At 52.2% G+C, this 25,843-nt stretch overlaps 1 protein-coding gene across 3 annotated transcripts; it reads left to right on the forward strand.

Moving 5' to 3' along the window:
- The first annotated feature begins 15,195 nt into the window (after nucleotides 1–15,195).
- Nucleotides 15,196–24,545, forward strand: MLN (motilin). Of its 3 annotated transcripts, none has more exons than XM_028846608.2 (5): nucleotides 15,196–15,345; nucleotides 18,343–18,466; nucleotides 20,266–20,382; nucleotides 23,606–23,708; nucleotides 24,382–24,545. In XM_028846608.2, exons 1-5 carry the CDS (start codon nucleotides 15,227–15,229, stop codon nucleotides 24,387–24,389), a joined length of 471 nt encoding a protein of 156 aa, XP_028702441.2. In that variant the 5' UTR covers nucleotides 15,196–15,226; the 3' UTR covers nucleotides 24,390–24,545.
- The last annotated feature ends 1,298 nt before the right edge of the window (nucleotides 24,546–25,843 follow it).

Here is a 25,843-nt window from a genome sequence, read left to right on the forward strand (position 1 = left end):
CCCAAGGGGTGTTCTCAGCCAGCACACCCAGCCCCAGCTGGCTCGAGAACCGTCAAATGTCTCCTACATCGCACACCAGCTGAACGCGGCCTGCAGCCTGAACGTACTGTCCCACACACTTGCACTGCCATTTTTCAGATGTCTAAAGATGCTCTTGTGATTAATAAAACACAAATGCATCCAAAACGTTGCTGAACCCGTAATGGATTTTTGTCATTGTGAATTTCCTACACAGTGACTGGTACTGAAAGCTCAGTTGAAAGTTTTTATTTTCAAAGTGATGCTGGGTTTTATTCGTTTTTGGTTTTCTTTTTAACTTTTTTATTCTGGAGAATTTAAACACACACATGCACACATACAAGCAGAGAGACTTGGGGAGCCCCAGATACCCCTTCCCTAGCATCAGCAGCCCTCAGCTCCTGGCCGGCCTCATTGCATCTACATCCCAGCCACGTCCCCTGCCTAGTTATTTTGAAGCAAACCCCGGACACCGTATCATTTCCTATTTCAATCTTTTACTATAGATCACTAAAAGATAAAGACTTTCTTTTTAAACAGAATCAAAACACCATTATCGCACTTAAAGAAAAAAGCTTAATGGTAATTCTTCCACATCCAGTCAGTGTTCAAAGCAGTTGAGACTTTTTTGTCAACCATGGATCTTCACGCTTGAAAAGGTGGGATCCACTGGCCTGTGTGTCCCTCTCGTTTGGTCATAACTGTTCCTGCCTTTTATTCCTCACCCAACCTCCTCCCCATCGTGGCGGGTAAGAACAATCTTGGGCCAGAAACCGAGTCAGAATCCTCTTCCCTTCCAAACCCCCAGCGAAAAAGCGAGTCAGGGCTGCTGCTGTGGTCTCCACAGTGGCTGTACCATAAACACGTGTTCAGTCAAATTGAGTTGCACTCTGATGCTGCAACACAGGTGTAGATCGAAGGCCTCAGCTCAGAGCGTAGTGAAAAGCAGTGGGCATCCCACCCCCAGCAGGAGCGGACACACAGGGACAGGGTCCAGGTCCAGCACGGGGGTGGGGGCAGTCAGCTTCCTCCTCTAGGTATCCAGAATAGAGCCCACAGCCCCAACTATTCTGCTGAAGGGTCTTGCCTGCCTGACCTCTGTGCCACTCCATCAGGTCCTGTGAAAAGCTGTGCCTAAGCACCCTCCTCTCTGCTCTGCATCTAAATGCCACCTCCTCTAGGGAGTCCTCCTGGAGCCCATCTACCACAAAAAGCCCACGTACCTTTATCCTCTGTGTCCTCTGGACTTTGCCTGGCCCACCCTTTACTGAGGTTGAATCATTTGCTTCCCCTTCGATGTAGCTGTGAGCCCCTGAAGGGCAGGGACAGTACCTAGTCCATCTCCATATCCCCCCATGGAAAGCTCTCAGCAACTGCTTACAGCTGAACAAACAGCAGACCATATTTCTACCTGGAGATGTGCCTTCCTTGCTGAGATATTTCCTTCCTTATTGATTTTCTCTACCCCTTTGATCATTTTCTTCCTTTTTAAGCCAGAGCTTCTCACACACAAATCCATTTATTGTGCAAGCTCTTAGTAAGCACCACTGTGTCCCAGGTGCAGGGGTAGGCAGTCACTCCACTAACAGTGAGGCCGGCAGGGGTGCAATGGCGCGAACAGCATCACGCATGTGTAGGTATGTATGGGTGCAGGCGTCTTCTCCAAACCCTCCACACGTGGGTTAGGTCCTGCAACCCCTGGGTTCACATAATCCCAGGCCTGGCTCTCCTTCACCTCCAGGTGTTGGCAACTCAAACCTGAATCAGACAGGTGGTCCCATCCTTGGTGGAGATGACATTTAAGTTGAAGAAAGATTTTCACATCCATGTCTCATTCAATTCTCAGCTCACCCAGGAAGTGAGGGATTGGATGAGACAAACATGCCCAGTCATCAGTAGATGAAAGTGAAACACAGAGAGGTTGTGCTTTGCCCAAGAGGCACACAGCACAGCAGGGATTCAGAGTGCCTGGACCTGAATCCAGCTTCAACACATTTCAGGGTCCATGAAGCCAGCCTCCAGGAGACCCCACGTGCACAATGCTTGGTCTGGTCCCACCCCCAAGCCCTTTGTCATCACCCAGAAAACTCCTTCCTCCCTGTGTCTGGTGCTAAGAGAGTTGGGAGGGGCCTCCAAAGCCCCCAGCATGGCCTACCCCCTTCGTTACATTAATATTACAGTTGAGGTAACCGAGTCAAGATGGGAAAATGCCTCAGCATGGATTGAGCACCTACCAGACACACCAGGCTCTTGGCATCCATTGTCTATTTAATGCTTACCCAGCCCCAGCAAGGCAGACCTTGACCCCATGATCTACATGAAAAGGGGCTCCAGCCAAGCCAAGCCCCAATATTTTTGCAACCTCACTGGCCAGAAATGGGAACAAACTTCTGTATCAAAGCTGTCAGCACTTCTCTGATTCTTGTGGAAAGATAGCTCTTCTGTTCTGAGAAAAATAATTTAGCAGATTTTTTTGTGTAAAAGTGCAGCTAAACTCTTCTGGACTGGAAAGAGTGGATTTGATGAGAAGCACACGATTTTGGAGGCAATGTGGCCTCTCTCTCTCAGCTCAGCAGAGGTTGGGGATCTGGACCCTGGGTCACAGGGTTAGGGCCAAAGGAACTTTCACTAAAGGTCTAAGTGGCCCCTTGGTATCAGTCCAACCTAAGGTGAGAGCCACCCAGCGGGAGAAGTGTTGGAGAGGTGCCTGTGGAGGCAGGATCAGGGCACCTGCCAGCCAACTTTTCTTTACACTGGCTAAGCCCTAAGTAAAGCTTGTTTAAACCCCAGAGCCTGGTCTTTGCCAGACTTTGCAAATTAAGGGAATTAGGCTATGTCCCAGCTTGGAAGGAAGGGGTTGAGGAGGAAGAAATTGACCTGAAAATGCCCACAGTGAAGAGGTGGCAGGCAGAGACCAGGAACAGCTGTCAGTGGGAGCGAGATGCTGGCAGAGCTGCCACCACGGATTTTGGGAGATGTGCAAGAATTCCTTGGGGATCCCCAGAACTGCTTGGGAGGGAAACCTGGAAAAGACTGGACTTGCCACATGGTGGGAATGGGAGGGGCTCAGAGTATCATCTTGCTGAAAATCGCAGACCCCATAGACTGGAGAAGTCGGACACATCTGAGTCACTACCGATGAGAAAACTGAGGCCCCTGAGGCCAGATGCATTGCCCAGCATCTCCCAAAGCCCCTGCTCTTCTGGCGGGAATAAGAATGCAGCTCTCCTGCCTCAGCCCTGACAGTTCCTCAGGAGAACCAGTTTCCCCCAGGCTGAGCGGCTGGTGGGCCCCGTTCCCTTGGTCACCATCTCTTTGCCTCTCAGAGGCTCCTCTACCTCAAGAAGACATGGAGTTCTTAGGGTGGCAGCCCGCCCTGACATGTGTGTCTGCCCTCCACCTTGGCTCTGATTGACTTTTTACTTCCTGCCTGTCCAAGCAATAATTAAGATTCCTTTTTCCATAGTAAGCAGCTGCTGTCATCACCACTTCACAGCTCTGCTAATCACATTCCCCTTCTTCTCTTTATCCTGGAGGCAGGTTTCTGACAAGTCCTGTTTCCATTCCCTGCAGAAAAAAAAAGGAAAAGAAAAAGAAAAAAGGAGAAGGATGTTGAAGATAGAGCCTGGGAAGGTGAGGATGGAAGTGGTAGATCTGGGGGTGGCTGTCTTAGAATATGAACAAGTCCAGCTCTGACTTCCAAGGCAAGCTCAACCCGGATGGAACAAAGATCACATTCTGCAGAGAAAGTAGGAGGGACCCTCACGACCCCATGGTACCCAAACTTACCTGTCCCTGGTACCTGAATCTCCTCATTATAGATTTATCCTTTTGAATAGGGCTTGTTAGAAATGCAGATACTCCTGGGCCAGGCACGGTGATTCATGCCTGTAATCCCAGCACTTTGGGAGGCTGAGGCAGGCAGATCACCTGAGGTCAGGAGTTCAAAACCAGCCTGGCCAACATGGTGAAACCCCATCTTCACTAAAAATACAAAAACTAGCCGGGTGTGGTGGCACACACCTGTAGTCCCAGCTGCTCGGGAGACTGAGGCAGAAGAATCACTTGAACCCGGGAGCCGGAGGTTGCAGTGAGCTGAGATTGTGCCAGTGCACTCCAGCCTGGTTGACAGAGCTGGACTCTGTCTCAAAAATGAAAATAAAAAATAAAAATAAAAAATGATACAGATACTCCTGGAGGGAGACTTGTCAAACTCAGAGTGATTTTTGGTGGCGTCTGTGAGGATCCTGTGTGCTTGCCCCCTTCCCCTGCTCTGCAATGGATCACAGTGGGCTGCCCCCGCAAACTACATTTCCCAGGCTCCCTGCCTGCTGGCTTCCTGTCAGGTTAGATCAATAGCAGCCACTGGCTGGAGGCTGGTAGGAGGGAGAAAAGGAGAAGCCCGGGTATTTCTTCCCACTCCTCTGATCTGGGGTGTCTCTGCTAGTGGCTGTTTATTGGCTTCCAGAGTTTGTCCCTCCACAATTCCGGTTCCAGTTCCAGCCTGGAAGGGCCCTGGGTAGCCCCTTCTCTGCGTCCCAGCTCCCGCTGGGCAGCCTGGCTCCTGGGCTGTCCCTATTCCTCCGACCTAGGGTGGAGCAGATTCCTGCCATTAGCAATCTTCGGATCTTTCTTTCCCCATCTCCTGCTCAGCTCCTCCAGCACTTCTGTAATTTTTTTGCATATTATATTCCCTGATTGAACTGCCTGGCAAAGCTCTGTTTTCCTGCTTGGACCGTCACTGATAGAGCTTCTCACCATTAAAATATTCAACACAGAACTGTTGATGCCACCTGGCCTAACACATATCTCTTCCTTCCTCAGTTTTCCCCAGCTCAGTAAATACCACCGCCGTCCACACCACACTCAAGTCAGAAATCTAAACATCACCCTTGATTCTTTCATCACCAAATCTGCTTCCAAGTATATATTCTGAATCTTGGGTTTCCGTCATCACCATCCTCCCTCCCCTGGTCTGCGACTTCCCGACTGGGGTCCCTGCTTCTCATTTCCTCCCACAATCTTCTTTCCACATGGTACCCCGACCCACACCATGTCTTCTCCCCCCAGTCTAACGTCCCTCAGTGGCACCCCCTTCAGACTATCCAGGGTCAATCAGGATGTGTGGCCCCTGTGGAACACCCCCTGCTTCTGGCTATCTTATGAAAAGAAATGAGGGCTCAGAAGTGATGACAGGAGACTGTAGATTTGGAAAAGCCAGGTTATGTAGCAAATCCTAGCTGAAAGGGAGAGAGAGAAAGGATGAGTCCAGCCCCTCTGGCTCTCTCCCTCTGCCCCCAGATGGGAGGAAGGGTGGCTGCTGATGATCGGGGAATGGTAAGTGTCCTCACGTGGCCCTTGGGGCCTTGTGGGATGACTTCTCCTCCTCCTCCCCACAGCTCATCCACTCACCCCACCACCCCGCCAGGCCCACTCCACACCATGTGGAATGTCAGTTTCTAGAACACAGCCAAACTCTTTCCTGCCTGTACAGTTTCCCGGCAGGGCTGCTCCTGGCAGAGGAGTGGCGCCCATGGCCCTAGCTGCCCATAGTCCTCTTGCTCGTTCCACTGTCCCTGCTGGAGGGAGCAGTAGGGAGGGTGGGAGGGCCAGGTCTTGCTGCAGTTGGCTGTGTGGGGTGACCCTAATCCAGCCTTTGGCCAGTGCGTGTGTGAACCCTCAGTGTTGTCAGGGCAGCTTAGGGCTCTGGCTGCTCCCCTCAAGGGAGCGTCCTCTGGTGCCAGCCACCTTCCCCCAAGGCCTGGGATCTGTGGTTGGGGGGCTTCTCCCAGAGGCAGGGCTTGCCTCACTGGCTGTGGAAACCCTGCCTCTCTGTGTCCCATCTCCCAAACACATCCTCTCCTGCCTCCCCCAACCTCCTTTACCACCAACAGCTGCAGAATTTCAGCCGAGAGCATAAAAGACAGGTGCTTGTCTTTGCCTTTGTTCTTTTAAGAAGAAAAACAATGAGGAGACAAACCCTAGGAAATCAAGTGGGGGAAAAATCCAATCCTGCCTTCTGAGGAAATGTTAAATCAGCGAATTGAGATGCCGACATGAAAGCAGGATGGCCCGTGGAGCCTGTCACACCCGGGCCAGCAGGTGGATGGTGGTGGGATGGGGCATAGCTGGGGAAGGGGCCTCCAGTGGCACCAGGCTGAGGCCCCAGAGTTCATACCCCGTGGCTCCCCTTTGGCTCTCTCTGGCCCCTGGGCTCTCATAGTCCCTCCCCACCCAGCAGTACAGTGTGATTTAGGGAGAACTCTCTTGCTTCAGCCCCTCCCATCACCAAATTATACTTAAGTCCCCTGCCCTACCTATCGTGGAGGAGAGCGCTCCCTCCTGGTGGCCTCAGTGAGTTTGGCCTCCTTGGCCCCCCAGGACTGGCCCCTCGGGCTGCACCTCCTGAGAGAAAGTGGCCCTGCTGCCCTCCATACCCCCGAGTGAGTTAGCCCTTGAGGACAGAACTGCATTCCTGTTTCCTGGGCACCCACCGATGCTCAGTGCCCTGGTCAGCACCTTATGACCTTGGACCTGCCGGACACAGGAGGGATCCGAGTGAAGCACACAGGGGCAGTGAGGAAGGGAAAGGTGGCTGGGGTCTGTGAAGAGGGCCCATCGGGGGTAGCCACTCAGTGCTAGGCTGTGGGATGGGGTGTGAAGGAGACCAAACGATACTTGGAGAGGAGAACAGCAACCAGGGAGGCAGCACCAAGATGGAGCGGGGGCAATGGGAGGAAGAGGAGGCCAGGGCCCCCTCCCTGGTACTTGAGCTGGGCCCAGGCCTGAAGAAGGCATGCGGGACCTCAGGGATGACAGCTTGGGGGTGGGCGGGTGAAGGGAAACCCCTCCGTGTGGTTATCGCCATGCCCAGGCTGTTTTGTCCTCTAACGAGCCATGTCCTCCCCATGCAGCACTGGTCCGTGTGGTTCTGTGTGGAGCTGGCCTCTGTGGGAGCCTCCACACACTAAGCCGGCTGGGAGTCTTTTAGGAGTCCTTGGCCCTGTCATCATGAGCTTTTTGGAAAAACACTGGGGGGACAAACTGGACCCCTGTAACAACCTGACAAGGCCAGTGGCTGAGGGGAGGGCTGTACTCGCCATTTCATCGGCCCCTTCCCTTGGGAGCTAATAGCAAGCCCTCTCCCAGCGGGAGGCTGAGCCCGCCCACACTCCTCTCTCCAGCTCCCTGAATCTCTTGTTTTCCTGAGTACCCTTGAATGAGGGGTAATCATTCCAGAGACTCAGCAGGTGATGTTTGGTTGCCCTTAGGGAAAAGGGAAATATGTCCAAGTCTATTTGTTTAAATCATTCAGCCCTCCAGGTTTCAAAGCCGCGTGAAGGGTGGCCAGGGCCATCAGCACCACGGACAGCGCACTCGGGCCCAAGAGGCCACCAGGTGCCTGCAGGCTGGAAGCTAGGAAGGAGATGGATTCTAGGCCTAAGAAAACCTCACTCTCGAGGCCCTGAGAGCATGTCCCTTTGACTGCAGCTTGAAGGGACATTGGATAAGGAATGTCACCGCCAGGCCCAGTTGCCTGGTAATCAACCATTCTCAGTGCCCTGCATGGAAAGGCAATTAAGGCAAGAATTAAAAAGCCATCGCATCATTTAAAATCCAATAACATGGCTGGCCTGAAATGTGTCCCCAGTCTCTGGGGAGGGTGGAGGTGGGGTGTGGGAGATGCTGAGGGTAGAGGGATGCGACAGCGAGGGAAGAGAAAGGTAGAAGGGGAGAAGAGGATGGCATGGGCATGGAGGTTCCTGAGGCTGCACACCTTCCCACCACCCAGCTGAAGTCCGCTCACCCACCCCCTCTTAAGAGCCCTTTCTGATGACTCCAGCCTTAAGGATATTCTCTTCTCTGGAGTCCTTCAGAGCTGGCTGCCCGTGCTAAGTGCCGTCTTCTGGTATTCAGCATTGATTCCCGGCTGTTCATCTTTCCTTCTCGAGCAGAACAAGTGCTCCTGCAGGGCTAGGCTGTGCTTACAACGTCCGTGTGCACACCCCCACCCAGTGCCAAGCACAGAGCTCAACACTAGGTAGCAATTATTCACCGCTTACCAGTGGGTCCCTTGCTGTACCTTTTACATACTGCCCTGAACTGAACACAGTCCTACTCCACCCCGCATTACCTCTCTGCAACCCAGCAAGGCCATCCCCCAAATGAAAATAATAAAACTTGTGGTCCTCACAAGTCTGTGTGTTAAATGCAAAGCGAGTAAGGGCATTTCCCCCTTTCATTTCCAGTGTCTAAAAAGGGTTCATGCACATTCCTTCATGTAAAAGCTCTGAATTCACTTCTCCCTCCTAAGAGAGCCAGAGAATTCCTAATCTACTAAGATGATGTTAACCCTTTTCACATCAAATAAAGCCCTCCTGCAGGTAATCTTCCTGTCACAAGCTGACTGCCTTGATGTGACTTGGAAGTGAGTGGGGATACTCCATTCCCTTTCATTTTCCATCCTCCTTGGTAAAACCTGAAAGCGGGAGGATTCAGGTTTGATTGGAGCTGTTCTTGCAATTTATGCCTTCTGTCCCTCGAGGGCTTACACGTGTCTATTTTAAATAAACTCCCCCTTTTTTATCTCCTTTTTACAAAGAACAACTCAAATCTTCTCTGAGGAGAGCTTTACTTTGGGATGGATTTCCGTTCTGACAGTTCAACATTCATGAGGCGGGCCCTGGGTGAATAATGATTAAATGAATGATCTCTGTGATGGAGTCTTGCTTGAGAGCTGGGGATATTCTCTCAAGGTCCTGCAGTGTTTTGGGCTGTAATTTCCTAATAACTTGGTCGCTCTTTCAAGGAAAATCTTATTCTAAGAGGTGGAGAAGGAAGAAAAGGGATGGATGGTGTCAGGGGAGGGAAGGGCGAGCTCTAATGCCCCCTGTCTTCAGAAGTGCCTTGGGCAGTTCTTCCTTGTTTTAGTTCTAGGTAAGAGGAGCTGAGGCTTGCCACTATCTAAACTGCTGTCTCCAAATTCATCCTGCCTGCGTCCTGGACGCTGCAGTGTGAACACAAGACCATGACTCTGGCTCACCCTACTATCCTACCTGAGATTTTGGGACCTGCCCGTTTGGTGCATAGTTAGATGTGGCACACAACAGGCTACAAGGATTAGGAATGGAGGATTGTGGTCATTTATGGTGGCAGATCTGGTCTCTACTTAGCCAGACATCTGTGAAGGGGTTGGGGCCTGAGGTCCCCAGAAAATGGAAGGTGTGACTGGCCCCTTACACCAGACCTGACCAGCAAACAATTTCACACTCAATTCCTGGGTGAACTCACCCTGTTCCACCAGTGTCTCACACTTCCCCAGATCTCACCCAGCCACCCAGCCCTATCCCTGGACGCAAGAGGAAACAGAATCCTCCCCTTTCTCCTGCCACTCCAGAGTGAGCTAGTGGAAGGAGACCCACAGCTGTCAATGGCAGAGGCTGCGTGTGGCCCGCTGTTTCCATTTGTAGCGGCTGGCAGCCCCCAAATCCAAAAGCCATCAGCCCAGCAGATGTGGGGAAGTCAACAACTGAGGTTTGCTGATGCAATAGAAGAGAAAAAATTTGGACAGCTTGTGTCTTCTACCTGAATCCACCCTGGATAAGGCTGACATTTGAAGCAACTTTGGCTCCCATCCTCATGGCACAAAACCTCTACCAAGACTTCTTTCCTTCTTAAGCATGAAAGTGCAAACTTTTCTCAACCACAGACTTCAGACTTCCTTAATCATTTATGAGAATGTGTTAGCTGTCCCTGCCTCCTGTTCTAGTGCCTGGTGCCCTCAGCTCAGGGAGCCAGGAGCTCTGCCTGCCCTGAAGGGGTTGAAGAGAAAGAAGCAGCTTTGGCTTACAAGAGGCCAACCTTTCCTTAGAATTAATTCATCACTTCCAGAGCAATCTGCTTTCTCTTCACACACATCCATCATTGCCATAAAAATATAAGTACACATATTTAAAACTTGATTAAAAGGAGATCTGGTACCACAAGCTCAATTCCCAGAAGAAACAGGAAAAAAACAAATCCCATAGAAGTCCGGTGCATAGACCCTGCTCTTAGCACCCACAGCCTGTCCTTGGAAAAAAAGTTATGTGATCTCTTCTTGAAGTTTTATAGCAGCAGCTTTGGCAATAAACCCCCGCAAATAGAAAGGAAACCCAGAAGCAAGTTGGTGATGGGGACATTTCTAGGAGTATTTTAACCCCCCGGGGAAATATTGACCAGGAAATCGGCAGGGATGCTATTGTAAAACTCAGCCGAGTCCCTAGGTTGTGTGCACACTGTCAATAATCCATGAGGCTGAACCAAAAAGAAAAGCATTTTATTGGATTGTTTCGGGTCCAGGTTGTCACTGTGCATTGAATGGACTCAACAGGAAATTGGAGATGCAGGAATGTTAATTCAAGTAGCAGATGTAACACACAAACAAGAAGCTCGGCAAATTGGAAATTAATCCTGGCCGGATCCGCTCTGTGTCAGTGTTTTCCTCTCCACTTGCACTGTGCCTGTATCATGGGGCTCTTGGCATATGGTGTCTGCTGTGTATCATTTCTCAACAAATCATTTGTGAGTTCTGAAAAAAGATCCTGAGTCATAGAAGGAAAAGAATAAAAATACTCCCCAGGTCACCAAAGCCTGTGTCCCCTGGGCCAGGGCACAGTTGTTGCCCAAAATAAATCTCTTAGAGCTTTGCTTGACCCAGTTTTAAACGTCGTCACCATCAACTTGTATTTTTGCTTATGAGTCCGGTTGCACACCTCTGTCTCTGTAAGGGACATCAAGGACTTCAGACGCGAGGTCTCGGCAACAACTCTCTGTCCTCCTGCCCTCCCTCCTGCCCCTGGGTTGCCTTGGCTTGGCCTTTGCTCACCATGAGCGATGCACATTTAATTCTTACCAGCGTTCTGGACAAGCCAACCTTTTGAAACCTTTCATTTTTCATTATTATTCCTTCAGCTTTGGCTGCAATCCTTAGGCTGTTTTGGTTCCTCTGAACTCTGCCTTCGTCTGGCTGCCGCCCTCTGGCTCTTTGAGGAACCCATCTGGAGAACAGGGCAGTGTTCAAGCTTCCTGGCCCCCAGGAGCCCCCAGTTGCACCTTTTCTTCTTGGCTGGTCCCTCCCTCTCACCCATATCCTCCATCCTGTGTCCTCAGGGCCTTGGTGACATATGTCCAGCAGCCTACCTGGCCATTTCCAGCACGCAGTTCTAACTCCTGACATCTTCTTGTATTACATCTCTGTCCTCCCTGATGTTTGCTACATCTCCCAATTTAGTATCATCTGCAAATTTAATTAACATGCTGTTGCCTCCCTGTTCCAGACCATTAATGAAGATGTTATGGCAGTACCCAGTAAACAATATTTTCAAGGTCATGAGGAGAGGAGAGCTAAACTGCTAATACCTCTGCCCACTGTGGGAGAAAGAGGCAATCAAGTGCTCACATGTGGTTTGAGCCATTTCCTCTGAGTTTTGTCAACTTCCTTTCCTAGACTTGGGTAAGGTTTCTACGCCTCCCCTCTCCCTCGGCTGCTGCATATCTGTGGCAATTCCCACTTGGAAAATGAAGAACATCAGATTACGCCTTCCTTTTATTTTTGTCCAGTTTCTAGCAGGAGAGAAACAGCCACTAACTGAGCATTTGTAGGGAGAGCCAAGGTACATGGTAAAGACAAAGTAGTGGTTATTAGGCTTGTTATTTACCCAACTCCATTTCTAAAGCACTAACCGTGGCAGTGGAAAATGCCCAGCGAGGACCAAGGCACAAATAAGGTAGAGAAGACGTATTCCTGGTGAGACGGTTCCCAAAGGGCTGGCCCACACGGCCTGCAGCCCAGAGGGGTGTGAGCGGAGGCCACTGCATCCCAGCAGCTTGTGACCCCAAAGCAGACCTGGAGCCCTCTGTGAGTCTACATTCCCCTTTTGCATTAGCAGGCACAGCTCATTGTGAACCCTGGTTTGCCTTCCTTCCACACCGAACTGCAGATGTCACACTGTAATACTGCAAATTACTTGGGTCAGAAACACTGAATCATGGGAGCGATCCAGGTTAGTGCTATTCACGCCCAGAAAATTGATCCTGGGTTATTTACTGTTTTCCGCACTTCCCTTCTCCCCATCTCTCACTACAGGCCTGCCTTGGGCTTGGAGGCTCCTAATCATTTCTCAGACAGAGTGTCTTGGAGGCGTCTCTGGACCAGAGCCCAGACTGGCCCAGCAGAGGCAGGGCACGGATCTCAGAGCTCTAGAACAGAGGGGCCCTGAGAAAGTGGCCTCAGATGTCTCCCTGTGCTCAGTGGATAGACCTGGTCCGCCATCTGCAGTCCTCCTCCCAGCCCAAGCCTGGCCTCTCCAAGCCTAAGGACATACAGCAGAAGCGGCACTTGTTCCAGTTGCTCAGCTCAGGCTGCCTCATGCTCAGAGACCTCATGGGGGATGGCTTAAGGAGAGAGTGGCAGGTTTATAGAATTGGTACCAGGCCACTGTTTTGTGTCTTCCCCAGCTACAAACATCCCTATGCACACTCACCAAACAATGAGGGGCAGAAGAACAGAGTTATTTAAAAAATAAATAAATAAATAAATAAATAAATAAATAAATAAAAACTTCATTCTGAAGCCAGACTCCCTGGCCTGGCCATTTGAATAGCTGTGTGACCTTGGGTCCATTGTTCCACTTCAGTTTCCCCACATGTAAGTTGGGATAATAACCACACGAACCTCAGGGCTGTTGTGAGGTTCTAAAAAGCAGACGCGTGTAACATCTGGCTGTTATTTATCACATGCTCCAGACACTGTTGAGGTCAGGGACCAGCACACATTTTCTACAAAGGTCCATGTAATAAATATGTTCAGCTTTGTAAGCCACAGGTCTCTGCCACAGCTACTTAAACTCTGCTGTTACAGCCCCAAAGCAGCCATAGGTAACACATAAATGAACGAGTGGATCTGTTCCAATATAACTGTATTTATGAACATGGAAATTAAATTCGCGTGTCACTAAATATTCTTTTGATATTTTAATTATTAAAAAATGTGAAAACTGGTTTTAGCTCACAGGCTGTAAAAAGAACAAAAGTGGCAGGCTGGTTTGGCCCATTTTGCCTGTCCTGGTCTAGGTGCTAGAGATGCAGATGTGATGTGCCCCATCACAGCAGCCCATGCTTATGGATGGAGCCCTCCAGAGCATCCCCGAGCCTGAGAAGCTAATAGACTACTTCCTGACTCTCAAGGGACTACTTTGCCCCCACCAAGGTCTGTGACTTTGTCTTTTTTTTTTTTTTTTAAGAGACTGGGTCTCACTCCGTTGCCCAGGCTGGAGTGCAGTGGCATGATCATGGCTCACTCTATCTTCCATCTCCCAGGCTCAAATGATCCTCCCACCTCAGCCTGCCGAGTAGCTGAGACCACAGTGGCATGCCATCATATCTAGCCAATTGTTTTTATTTTTTGTAGAGATGAGGTCTTGCTATGTTTCCCAAGTTGGTCTTGAATTCCTGGGCCTCAAGCAATCCTCTTGCCTCAGCCTCCCAAAAGCTGGGATTATAGGTGTGAGCCACCTTGCCCAGCCTAGCGACCTCTTCCTAAAAGCCCCTCTTGAAACAGGGCCAGTAAGACTCCAATGAGGCCCAAGGTTAAGGGATGGCAACTCTGCTGCAAACCCTGGCATTTGGAGCTCTAATTCCTGAGATAAGTCTCAGACCTCAGAGCCACACCACACATCTCACAACAGCCGCTGGTCCAGTGTGCTGGAGTTCTAACCGTGGGTGCAGAGTGGAGTGCTGTACACACAGACCCCGCTGGCAGGAAGCGAGGACACCGAGCTGCCATCTGTTTTCATTAAGCCTTGCTGAGTGGGGAAGGTAGAAGTTATCTGCGCTGGGTTTGAAGCACTGCAAACATTTGTTTCTGAGTGGAAGGGCCAGAGCAGACCCAAGGACTGGCTGGGCAGGGTCTCCTGGGTAAGAAGTAGTGCCCCTCTGGATGTGTGGGGCAGCCTCTCTGGAAGGTGCTACTAGCCAACGTAGGTCGCCTGGGAAAATGGCCACTGCCCACCCAGACCCTCGGGATTCCACATCCTGACTGTACCCCACCTCGGTCTCTGCCTGGTCCATCACAGGTACCCAGAAAACTAGAGATCTTCCAGAGTGATGTTTTTACCCTAACGTCCCCTTCAAGGTATCATGAGGATGCCCAATATTCCATTTCCTCCATCAAATCTAAATCCTTCTGCTTGGTTGCTAAGGGTCCCCACACTCAGATCCGACTGAGCGGCTCCTAGACCACACAGGGGACCTCCTGTGACACAACCACACCATCCTAAGCCTGTGTGTGCCCCAAATCCCCAGAAGCCCTCACTCCTGCCCTCTGCTGCACCTGGCCACGTCTGGCCTTCACCCTCGTATAAAGAGACCTTGCAGGGGAGTCACAGACGAGCTGTTTAGCAGTGCCTCTGTTTCCTTATCTATCAGATGGGGGAAATAAACGCACCCACCTCACGGGGTTGCTGTGTTTAATCAGAACGTTCGTGTCAAGCATTTCCTGAGTAATGCTGCGCTCTGGAAATGGCCCCACCCAGCCCCAGCAACAGCAACCCAGGTCTGACTCCAGATCACATTCACCTCTTCCCTCTTCCCTCTTTGAATCTTTACACATACTGTTTGAATTGCATGATTACCATGAAACACTGCCCAGGTATGTTCATCTCCCCATTTAGGCTGCGGCGTGCAGACCTCCCACGCTGTCACCCCTCTGCATTTCCTTGGCTCCTTTGTGGCATCTGGCCCCACACAGCCCTGGATCTGGACTCAGTCATTTTCTTTTCATTAATCCACTGAAATGCTGTCACAAACTCCTGAACACTTTCTTTCATGAGGGGCTTCAGGGGGAAGACTGAAGAGAAGTTATCTTTCTAATACACACTCTGACAGGTCAACAGAAGATCTGATCACTAGAGCGTTGGCCTGCAGATGCTCACCAATGTCACATATTTAAGGAACCAAAAAAAGAAAAGGCTTTTGTTAAAATGACCTCTTAGAGGCAGCTGAGTTTTCAGTGGATGGGAGAATGCCATCTGGGTGTCATCTGACTGTCGCTTTCCTTCCAGGAAAGCCCTGGAAGCCCACAGCGTGGCTAGCCCTGCCCGGGGTTTCCACGAGTTTCAAGAATCCAGGCTCCCCCACCGAGGGCCCCCAAAGCTGTGGTTAAAGGTTAATGGGCTCCAAGGGCAGCTCCCAGGGTTGGGAGGTATATAAGAACCCATCAGATCAGTCGGACACCAGAAGACAAGCAGAGAGAGACTCCTCCAGACCCACTCAGACCACACGCACGCTGTAAGTAGCCCTCGGAGAAAGCGGGTGGGGAGCGGTCGGCATGAACCCTAAAGCAGAACGGTGGTGCAAGCCAGAGCCAGCCTGGTCCAGGGCCCTCTGCCACCTTCCAGTGCCCAGCCGGGCTTCACACTGAGTGCCCAAGCTGATTCCCAAGGCATTAGTGAGCAGAGGCAGGGCTGAGGCACAGAGGCTGGAGGGAAGCAGGTGGGTGCACCTCCTGGCAAAGCAGCGTCTGTTGTGGGTGGGTCTGGCACATCCACCCAAGCCAGAGCTCATCATGGATGCAGGGCTCCTCTTGGCATGGTGGCTTTGCTCTGGAAAGGTAAGGAAAAGCTGGCCCTGCGGTGACTCATGCCTATAATCCCAGCACTTTGGGAGGCCGAGGTGGGCAGATCACGAGGTCAGGAGTTTGAGACCAGCCAGGCCAATATGGTGACACTCTGTTTCTACTAAAAATACAAAAATTAGCTGGGCGTGGTGGCGGGCGCCTGTAGTCTCAGCTACTCAGGAGGCTGAGGCAGAAGAATCGCTTGAACCCGGGAGGCGGAGGTTGCAGTGAGCCGATATGGCACCACTGCACTCCAGCCTGGGAGACAGAGTGAGACTCCATCTCAAAAAAAAAAAGAAAAAGAAAAAGAAAAAGAAAAAGAAAAAGGAAGGGAAGGGAAGGGAAGGGAAGGGAAGGGAAGGGAGGGGAGGGGAGGGGAGGGGAGGGGAGGGGAGGGGAGGGGAGGGGAGGGGAGGGGAGGGGAGGGGAGGGAAGGGAAGGGAAGGGAAGGGAAGAAGGAAGGAAGGAAGGAAGGAAGGAAGGAAGGAAGGAAGGAAGGAAGGAAGGAAGGAAGGAAGGAAGGAAGGAAGGAAAGGAAAAAGAAAGAAAATAAAAGAAAAAGTTGACCCCAGGGGACAGCACATGGGGAGGCAAGGCTAGCCCAGCCAGGAGTGCCGCAGGGGAGGGCAGACGGTCACCCCCGTCATGCAGAGCTGGGCACTTGAAGGCTGAAGCCCCCCATCTCTGATGATGGGAAAGGAATTAGTGCCTCACTGTACAATGAAAAGCTCCCTCTCCCACTTCCAGCTCGCCAGAACACATGAACTTAGGTGACATGCCGACTGCCAGTTGGATCAAGAAAATGAGCAGCAATTGGATTTTGCCTTTTTTTATTTAAAGTTTTTATTGATTCCTATGGAGTGAATTAAATACACCAGAATGAAACAGGATCTATAGCTTCTCTGAGAAGGAAATGGGACGCCATAAATGTGACACATCCATCTCTGCTTGGGGGAAAAGCAGGCCCCAGAGACTCTTCAGGGAAAGCACAGGAATGAGACGGGTCCCACCCACCTCAACCCAGTCTCCGTTCAGCTCAGGCTCCTCTGGGGCTCCGCACAGGGCCTCGGCTTCCTGGGAGGTGGTCTTGAGTGGGCAGGTGGTCCTTTCAGCCTGCTGGGAATTTGCATACAGCTGGGATGGGGAGGCTTTCGCTGTCTGAGCTCTCTTGTTCTTGTTCATGGAGTTTGAACAAAATGGAGAGAAAATAGGAAGTGGGAAGAAGAGAGAGCTGGAATAGTAAGAAGGCAGAGGGAGCGTCTGGCTTGGCAGGGTGGCTTCAGATGACTGAGGAGACAGGACTTGGCTGACAGGCAGGATGCAAGCCTGCAGCCTTGGAAGGTTCTGTTCAAAGGGGGAGCCAGGTTGAGACCTGCAGAGGAGCCCCGAGGCCTTTCCAGGGCAGACCCTCTCCTGCTGACAGAATCCAGGCTGCCTAAGGACTGGAGGAGCCTTTATCTGAAACCTTGTAACTACCTCCACCCCTACCCCTACTGCTGTCTTGGCCTCCCCTCCGAGCTACTGCTGTCCTGGCCTCCCCTCCCTGCTCGGAGGCCTGGCCCCTGCACTCAGCAGTCCACCCAGCACAGGAACAGTGGTGCCCAAGATGCATTCAACAGGCCTGCCCCCTGTGCCTTCCTCCACCTGCTATGGGCAGAGGCAACATGAAATGGGGTATTGGGAAAAGCACTGGGCCTCAAAAGGCCAAGGTTCCAGCCCCTGCTGCCTTTGAATGAGTCAACCATAGCTGGCATTCAGCTAGGCCGTCCCACCCCCACCCCAGGACCACCCTGTCCCTGCCCAAAGTCTGCCCAGTGGACGCTTTCTTAAGGCTCTGTACCCCTGCAGTCACCATGCCGAACTGCTCCCCGCCAGGACCGGAGCTCCAAAAGCCCACCACAGCCCAATGTCCTGCCAGCTATTCTACACACACCTGCTTCCTGGTCAGCAATCACCGGGTTCCAGGGTGTGAGGAAAGAGGAAGCCCGCTCCCTGCTGTTTCAGGACGGTGGCCAAAGGCAGCTAGACGCACTGGAGCATGCGGCACGGGGCTTGTTCCCAAGACACCACTCCCCCAACAGGGAAGGGGGTGCCCTCTTGGCTCAGGGATACAGCTCCATGCTGAATTTTTCCATCTGGCTCATCCTTTGCAATGGTAGAGGTTCTACAGACCCAGGGTCCTGGCCTGGCACTTCCAGGCAGAGCCCTGGTCATCTGGGCTTGGGTCCACCCCTTTTGTCATTCTCACAGGCACTGGGGCAGGGAGGTTTCCCTGGGTCTTGGGGCACAGTTCTGTTGATAATCTAGGCATTCCTTCTCTGAAAGATGAGGTCCTCCTGCCTTATGAGCCCAGCTGACCCCAGAAGACCTCGCCTGTACCAAAAGAGAAGAACAGACAAGTGAAATGATTCCTCCCTGGTGTGTGGTAGGGGGCTCGACGGCCTTTCCCAGGAGCTCGGCCAGCTGCCACAGCTCTGGGGCAGAAAGGTGCTCAGAGCTCATCTGCTAAAGCTCTGATGCCAGGCCCAAATCCAGAGAGGCTGAGCTCTGGCTGAAGATCACACAGCAAGAGCTGGGGCATGGGCCAGAACTGAGGGCCCCTGCCTCGGACACAGCAGTCTGCCACTATACCCCAAACTTGGTGACAAGAGCTCCTTGTCATTGTCCAGCTCCAAGATGGTATCCCGTAAGGCTGTGGCTGCTCTGCTGGTGGTGCATGCAGCTGCCATGCTGGCCTCCTGGACGGAAGCCTTCGTCCCCATCTTCACCTACGGCGAACTCCAGAGGATGCAGGTAAGAACCTCCTGCTGCCTGCCTTGCTAGCAAGGCTGAGGTCACTATGACCTACACCAGCAATACCAAGGAAAGTGTGAAGGACCAGGACCCAAGATAACCCCCAGTCCCAGTCGCCTCTCTGGCCACCTTTGCGCCTTCACTGGCATCACTCAGACATGTCAGTGGCTCATATGAGCAACATCTTTCCCACCCCTGCCTATCCTTTGGAGGAAATTTTTAATTAACAAGCCAATAAATATTTACTGAGCTGCTCTGCAGTATAAGAGGCCACCCTGGGTGATGGGCCCGAGCATGCAAAAGAATCTCAGCACCTCCCCATCTCCGGGGAGCAGGCTGGGGTGCCAAGACACAAACATATGAAAAATTAACTAACAGTCGCAGACAAAAGAGAGATGTCACAGGCAGGGCATGATGCATTGCTCCATCAGTGGTGCTCAGGTTCAGAGGAGGGAGAATCACCAAGGGCTGGAGCGTGCTTGGAAGCCTGCAGGGAAAAGGTGGAACTCAGCTGGGGGCCTTGAGAGATCAGGAGCAAGGGACCAATGGGAGCCAGCACCCAGAGGCGGGAAACAAGGCTGTGGTCCATGTAGCAGTGGCCAAAACCTCCTCTTTAGGGCCCAGAAGAGAACCAGGCAGGCCTCGTGGAACTCAGGCAGTGGAGCCTAAGGAAAATGGAACTGCTGGCTCTGCCTCCCGGCTGCCTTTTACTTTAGACTTCAGGGATGCTGAGTGTCTGTGCAGATGTTTGGTTTCTTTAATCCCAGGAGATGAAGAAAGGGACTTTCATGCTCCACCCTGTCTGACACTGAGACTCCAATAGGGATGAATACATGAGTTAGTGCCCAGAGAGGTCTCGAGGCTCTGGGGCACAGCCTGTCTGCAACTGCCCACTCTATGCGGGGAGGTGTGTGGGGATCCACATTCCCAGTGAACAGCGCTCTTTTGAGGGGCAAGGCCGAATCCAGATCCCCTTCTTCAAGCAGACATGGGAACTGGGTAGGTACAACAGCAGGCCCCAACACACTGTCTTCCACGCTGGCAGGCTCCCCACAGGATGACCGTTTGTTCTAGAATCACCATGTCTCAGGGCAGGCCAACAGCGGAGTCCCGAGAGTGTCACTAGAGAAAGCAAAGGAATGAGGATCACAGTGCTCGGGGACCTGGCCGGCAGCATGCCAGGCAAGACTGGTGGCTGGACAGGAATAGCCAAACCCAGTGGAACATAAACTAGCAAAATGGCAAGAAAAGGACACTGCATTAATCTGCTGCATGGCTTTTCTCCTCATAATTGCCAGGCACCGGGATTTTTATGAAGAAGCTACAAACTCCCTCCTCCATAATTTATCTCCTGTCTTGCTTCTTATAAATCACCTCCCAGGGACTCTGAGTTCCTGGGCCACCCCATGGCGCCCTCCCAGACTAGGCTGACTTGCTACTTTTTTAATAGGCTCTCTGCTAAAAAAGACACATTTTCATACTTAATATGCATGAAGGGCAGCCATTATTTTCAGTGTTTTAAGTTAATTAACAGTAACAATCTGGGTGCAATGTTTTAACTACAAAGGAATGGATTCCTCTTCAAGTTGACCTATTATTGTTGGGCAACCTCAAGTGCCATCCATGAGCCACTAGTTAGTATCTGAGACTCCTCGTGCAGAAGGCTCCTGGGGGGAGGGTTCTTTCAGTCTGTAGGGAGCTGGGGGCAGGTAGCGTTCTGGGCAGATGGAGACAGGTGAGGGGCCATCAGGGTGGGTTGAGGGAGGGCAGTTCTGTGCAATTTTCTGCTCTGCCCTTAGGAAAAGGAACGGAGTAAAGGGCAAAAGAAATCCCTGAGTGTATGGCAGAGGTCTGGGGAGGAAGGTCCTGTAGACCCTGCGGAGCTCATCGAGGAAGAAGGAAACGAAATGATCAAGGTGAGCAGACAACAGGGACAAGGGAGAGAAACTCACAGCAGGGCATGCATTCCCCTGCCTGGCCTGGAGGCAGGGCCCACGAACCACAGCGAGCCTCAGAGTGTCCTAGGATACAGCAGTGAGCTCCATCCTCGTAGGGAGAGACGGACTCCAACAACGAGATAAATCAACCATTTCAGGCACCAGATAAGGAAGTAGGAGAGTGACTGAGTGGGGTTTGGGGGACTGCTTCGTCCCTGAGATGGGTCAGGGAAGGCCTCTTGGAGAAGGTTACATTTGACTTGAAACCTGAATGAAGAGAAGGAGCCACCTGTGCAAAGAGCTGGAGCAAGGACCTCCTGGGAGAAGGAACAGTGAGCACAAAGACTGAGAAGCACTGGTGGGCGCCAGGCCCTTGTGGCAGGCGCGAGTCGAGTGGGCAAGAGGGCAGCATGGCCAGCCCAGGCAGGGCCTGCATGCAGCGCCACTGGGGATTCAAAGCAGGGAAGTCACTGGAGCCCTCTCAGAGCTGGGGCAGCACGAGTGGAGGCAGGAGGCCAGGCAGCAGGTGCCGCAGTCCTCCGGAGAGAGGTGGCGAGGGTGCCAGTTCCTCCCCTCCCAGACAGAAACCCAGGAGCCAGCCACAGGCCTCAACACCCAGGGCCGACTGTTGGGGCTGGGGAGAACCTTGAGCTTGTCCCGTGAGCTCTTTTATTTCACAGACTCGTTTATTTGGGTGATCAATAAATGAGCCCCTACTAGGTCTGAGGCACTGTTCCCGGCACTGGGGACGGGGTGGTGAACAGACAAAATCTCCGCCCTTGTGGAACTCACACTCCATAGGGAAGAAGAAACAAGATCCTAGGACGACTGAAACAGACCACAAACAAGGTAAAGACAGGAAGCAAACTCAGCAGTGTGGCAGGCAATGACATGTGCGATGGAGGTAAACAGAGCCACAAGGAGCCGTGGTGGGTTATGGATCTCGGTGGGCAACAGCAGGCATCCTAGGAGACGGTAGGGGCACACAGACCAGAAGAGAGCAAGGCATGAACCACAAGGATTTCCGGGGGAAGAGGCTTCCAGGCGGGAGGGACAGCCAGTGCAAAGTTCCTGAGGCAGGAGAGGGCCCGGTGCATTCAGGAAGAGTGAGAAGGCCAGAGAGACTGGCGGAGGGGCAGGGGCAGCTGTGGAGTTCACAGGCCACTGGACTCTCCATTCACTCTGCTGAAGTGGAGCCCTCGGGGTTCTGAGCAGAGGAGGGACGGATCTGATTTACATTTTAAAGGGGTCTCTCCAGCTGCTGAGAACAGACTGCAGGGACCGGACAAAGGCAGAGGTAGGGAGGCCGCTGAGGAGGCTGCTGTAGTATGAGACACAGAGAAAAAGAGAGAGGGAGACTTCGGCCTCAGGCGGTCTTGGTGGAGGCAGGGCAAGGAGGTTGGATGTTTTAAATATTTTGGAGGTAGAAGCCCACAGGATTTGCTGAAAGAATGGATATAGGATGTTAAGAAAAAGTGAAAATTGACTTCAAGGGTTTGGGCCAAAACAACTAAAGAGGGATTTGCCACTCACAGAGACAGAGTAGTCTGTGGTTGGCTGCAGGATGGCAGGAGGAAGATCAGGAAGTCAGACTGGGCCTGAAAACCATGAGATGCTCTTGGGTATCCAGGCAGAGACATTGCCCGGGCAGGTGGACATACAAGTTTGGAGTTCAGGAGAGACGTGAGGGCTGGAGGCACACGTGTAGGAGTCATCCGTGGTTAGAAGGAATTTCAAGCTAGGCGCGGGTGAGCCATTTGAGGAGACAGGTATGGATGGAGAAGCAGAGGCCCAGGCCTGAGTGTGGGTCACTTCCACACAAAGGGGCCCAAGGGGCAAGAAGACTGACATCCAGAGAGAGCAGGAGTCTCCTTGTCACGGTCACATAGGAGTCAGGGCAGAACCCAGCTGGACTCCCACCTCCCACTGGACACAGGCCAGTGATCCTTCCTGGTGCTGTCAGGCCCAGAGAACAACCTGGGTGCTGTCGCCGCACTCAGCACTCAGCAAGGTGGGGCTCCTTTCCCCCCACATCCACTCCGAACTCCTTGGGCTCCTGAGGAGGGAGCTGGGAGGGAATCCAGCAGCTGGCGAGCAGGAGCACACTCAGAATCACCTCCTAAATGCACCTGAGTCGGAGTTTGAGGCACTAACTCCAAGGTTGCCCGGGGACATGGTATGTCCATGAAGCCTTCTTGGGAAGGCTTGGGTGGGGCCCCTCTCACCTCTTTCCATCTCCTAGAACCACGACATACAGAGCTGGGAGGGCCCTTTGGGAATGCCCAATCCAGCCTCCTCGTGTTCAAGTAAGGACCCTGCTAGAGGGTCTAGAGGGAGAGGCATAACCACAGCCGGGAATGGCACAGGCAGGACTGAACTGGGGCACTTCAGACACCCTTCAGGCACCCTGAGCCCCCAAGGGTCTAGGAGGCTCATTCCTGGAACCCAGGGAGCCCGGTGGGAGGCAGAGGCCAGGAGTCTTCCAGTGTGCTGGCTAGTTTGTGCAGCAAGAGCATTGATCCAGGAAGCTCTGGCAGGGGGGCGACAGGGAGATCAATCAGTGCCCTAGGCTCTGCCTCGAGGCTGCAACTACCCCTTTGGTGGAGAGCCTCCAGACAAGAGGAAAGGTAGCCTGGTGGTCGTGGGCATAGACCCTGGAGCCAGGCCCCTTGGATGTAACATCTTCATCCTCTGCTCCTTACCACCTGTGTGGCCTTGAGCAAGTTACTCAATCTCATTGTCCTCAGTTTCCTCATCTGCAAAATGGGAACAGTAACCGTCCCTACCCCACAGAGCTATTGAGAGGTTAATATACATAAAGCACTTAGAATAAGTGTAAAGCGTAGAATAAGGGTAAGGCTCCACAATGTTGGCTATTATTGTTGAGGGGGCAGTGAATTCCCTCCTCATGAGAAAAGCCTGCTGGGGTTCCTGCTGATACCCGTCCCCCCCTCCCCGTCCCAGCATCCCCATTAGGGAAGGTGTGCTGATCCTCTCAGCAGGACTCAGCGACCTTCAGGATCCAGCCCTCTGGTTAGAATTAGGGGAAGGTTGCAGCATTCCCAGCCATCCCTAGAGGCTCTAGTGGGGTCTGCAGGGTGGTGTGGCTCCCGTGGGTCCCTCCTGCCACCTGTAGTGCACCCAGGGGTTAAGGGCCCTCTCCACACCTCTCCCTTGTTATTAACGCTGCCTTATTTCACAGCTGACTGCTCCTCTGGAAATTGGAATGAGGATGAACTCCAGACAGCTGGAAAAGTACCGGGCCGCCCTGGAAGGGCTGCTGAGTGAGATGCTTCCCCAGTACGGTATGGGGAGGGCGGGCATCTCTGCAGCTTGGCCAGCCTCCGCCCACCCTGGCGTTAATACTCCAGAGGCAGGGTTTCAGGGTGGCAATTTGTTTGGCGGCTTTGCACTTGAGAATGTGGAGCTGTCTTCTCCCTGGGCTATGCTGTGATACCTGCTGGTGGCTGCAGAGCCCCAGTTCTCCAGGGAGACGGGGCTCAGGCTGGGTTCCCAGCAACCCACCCCACTCTCCTGCTCCAGATATTTTAATTCCCTCCCACAACATCACCACGGGGCGGTTGCTCCGAAGGAAACCTTGGTGCACTTTCCCGTCCCCATTCATTCTGCAAATTAAAGTCCTGAGCCCTATTTGGCTTTGCCCAGTTCAAGGTCTGCCTGAGTTACGTGAGCAAAGCTACATCTCCTCTGACAAACAGCCACTAATTACTTCTCATAGTCCCCAGGAGGAGAGAAGAGACTTGAGGAAGTGCTGTTAGTGATGGAGAAACTGGGAGGTTAAATGACTTGCCCCAGGCTATAGGCAGCTTCCAGGCTCCTTGCAAAACATCCCACCTTCCTGCCCAGCCTGCCCTGGTGCCCCCTCCTCCCTCCGACCTGCAGGCAGGTTTTAGAGGGCAGTTTCATAAGCAGACCTGCTGATGGTACTGAGTGCAAACCTCTGCTTTTCTGCAGCAGCCAAGTGACGGCCATGCTGGGGAGAAGGTGGACAGATTTGGGAGGACTCTCCCGCCCAAGTGAGGCCCTGGGAATTTGCACAGCCTGCCAGCTGGGCTTGGAAGAATAACACCCTTTCCAAAGCAAATCCCCCTCCAGCAAATAAAGCATGAAATATACAGAAATGACTCTTATTTAATATTTTAATTCCCAAAGGGCAAACTAAGGTCGCAAGAAAAAGGCGGGAAAAGTAAAGCTCAGAGAAAGTTGGCCATAAATAATGCTTACATTAACATTGTGTGCCTTTTGTGAGTTCTAAGTTCAAATATTAACTCAGATCCAAACAACTGAAAGAGTACCACTCACTGGCCCTTCCATTATAGGTGAGGAAACTGATCATTCTTTTGCCCACACACCGAGCCAGTGACAGACTGAGGACTGGAATTCAGGTCTCCCAGGTCTCGGTCCATTTTTAGTTTACTGACACGCTCGAGGTCTAATGGGCCAGAGAATTTTAGGGCCTCTGCACTCAACCCCTTGCCAGGTAACTTCCAACCAGCCCTTTAACCTCAATGAGCCTGTGCAAAACCAGGGTGGTAATATCTGCCTTGAGATCTGGGATGGAGGCACAAGCAAAGAGCAAATTACTATTATCACCTTGTGACTATCAGCTCCAGCATCCACAGCAGAATTACACAGCCAACCCACTTATTTTTGCCTTCTAAACAAAACTGGATGGGAAATTTCATTCTAATTTAATTTTACATTAATGAATGTTCATTTATTTATAAACTGGGGCCACATCGGAACTGCAGCTCCCTCCATCCATAGGTTACCAGCAATTAGACAGTGTCCATTCTGCATTTCCACCCAGGCTTAGCCACAGAAAGTAGTTACCAGAACAAGAACTCCAACGCTGAACAAGAGACCCTTGTTGGAGGTACTCTGAATTCTCCCGAGAAACACTCAAACCTTCCATGGGCTCCCACCCCTGCCACGCTGCACATTCACACGCATTTCCAGCACATATACCGATCAACCCCTGAGCAGCTGCAGGTTCCTGGGAAATGCTGCCAAGACGCCCGGTAATAGAGAGAGAGGGCTGCGGCAGAAGGGCATGCGGGGGGTGGCGGGGGAGACACAGAAATCTATAAAGCCTGCTGCTGGGAAGATCTGGATCCAAGACTCCTCCCTTCCGAGCTCCACCAAGCCAGTTCACCCCATTTTCTGTAACACACTCCAAGAAGCAGAGAAACAAGATGCTCACAGTGGTCCCCTTCGCCGTGGAAAATGCATTTTGTGTCCTTCCCTCATCCTCTGCTGGAATCTGACCCTGTATCGAGACTGCCTTCCCCCATCACCAGCAGGGGGTGCCCATTTCTGGGGCGGGGCCCCAGCACTGGCTGGGGCATTTTCCCTGAGATTCTGGGTGTTGAAGAGCCTCTAGTTGAAATAGACATCCACCACGGAGGGACATGGGGTC

The sequence above is a fragment of the Macaca mulatta genome, chromosome 4 (assembly GCF_049350105.2).
Source record: "Macaca mulatta isolate MMU2019108-1 chromosome 4, T2T-MMU8v2.0, whole genome shotgun sequence".
Taxonomy (NCBI): Eukaryota; Metazoa; Chordata; class Mammalia; order Primates; family Cercopithecidae; genus Macaca; species Macaca mulatta.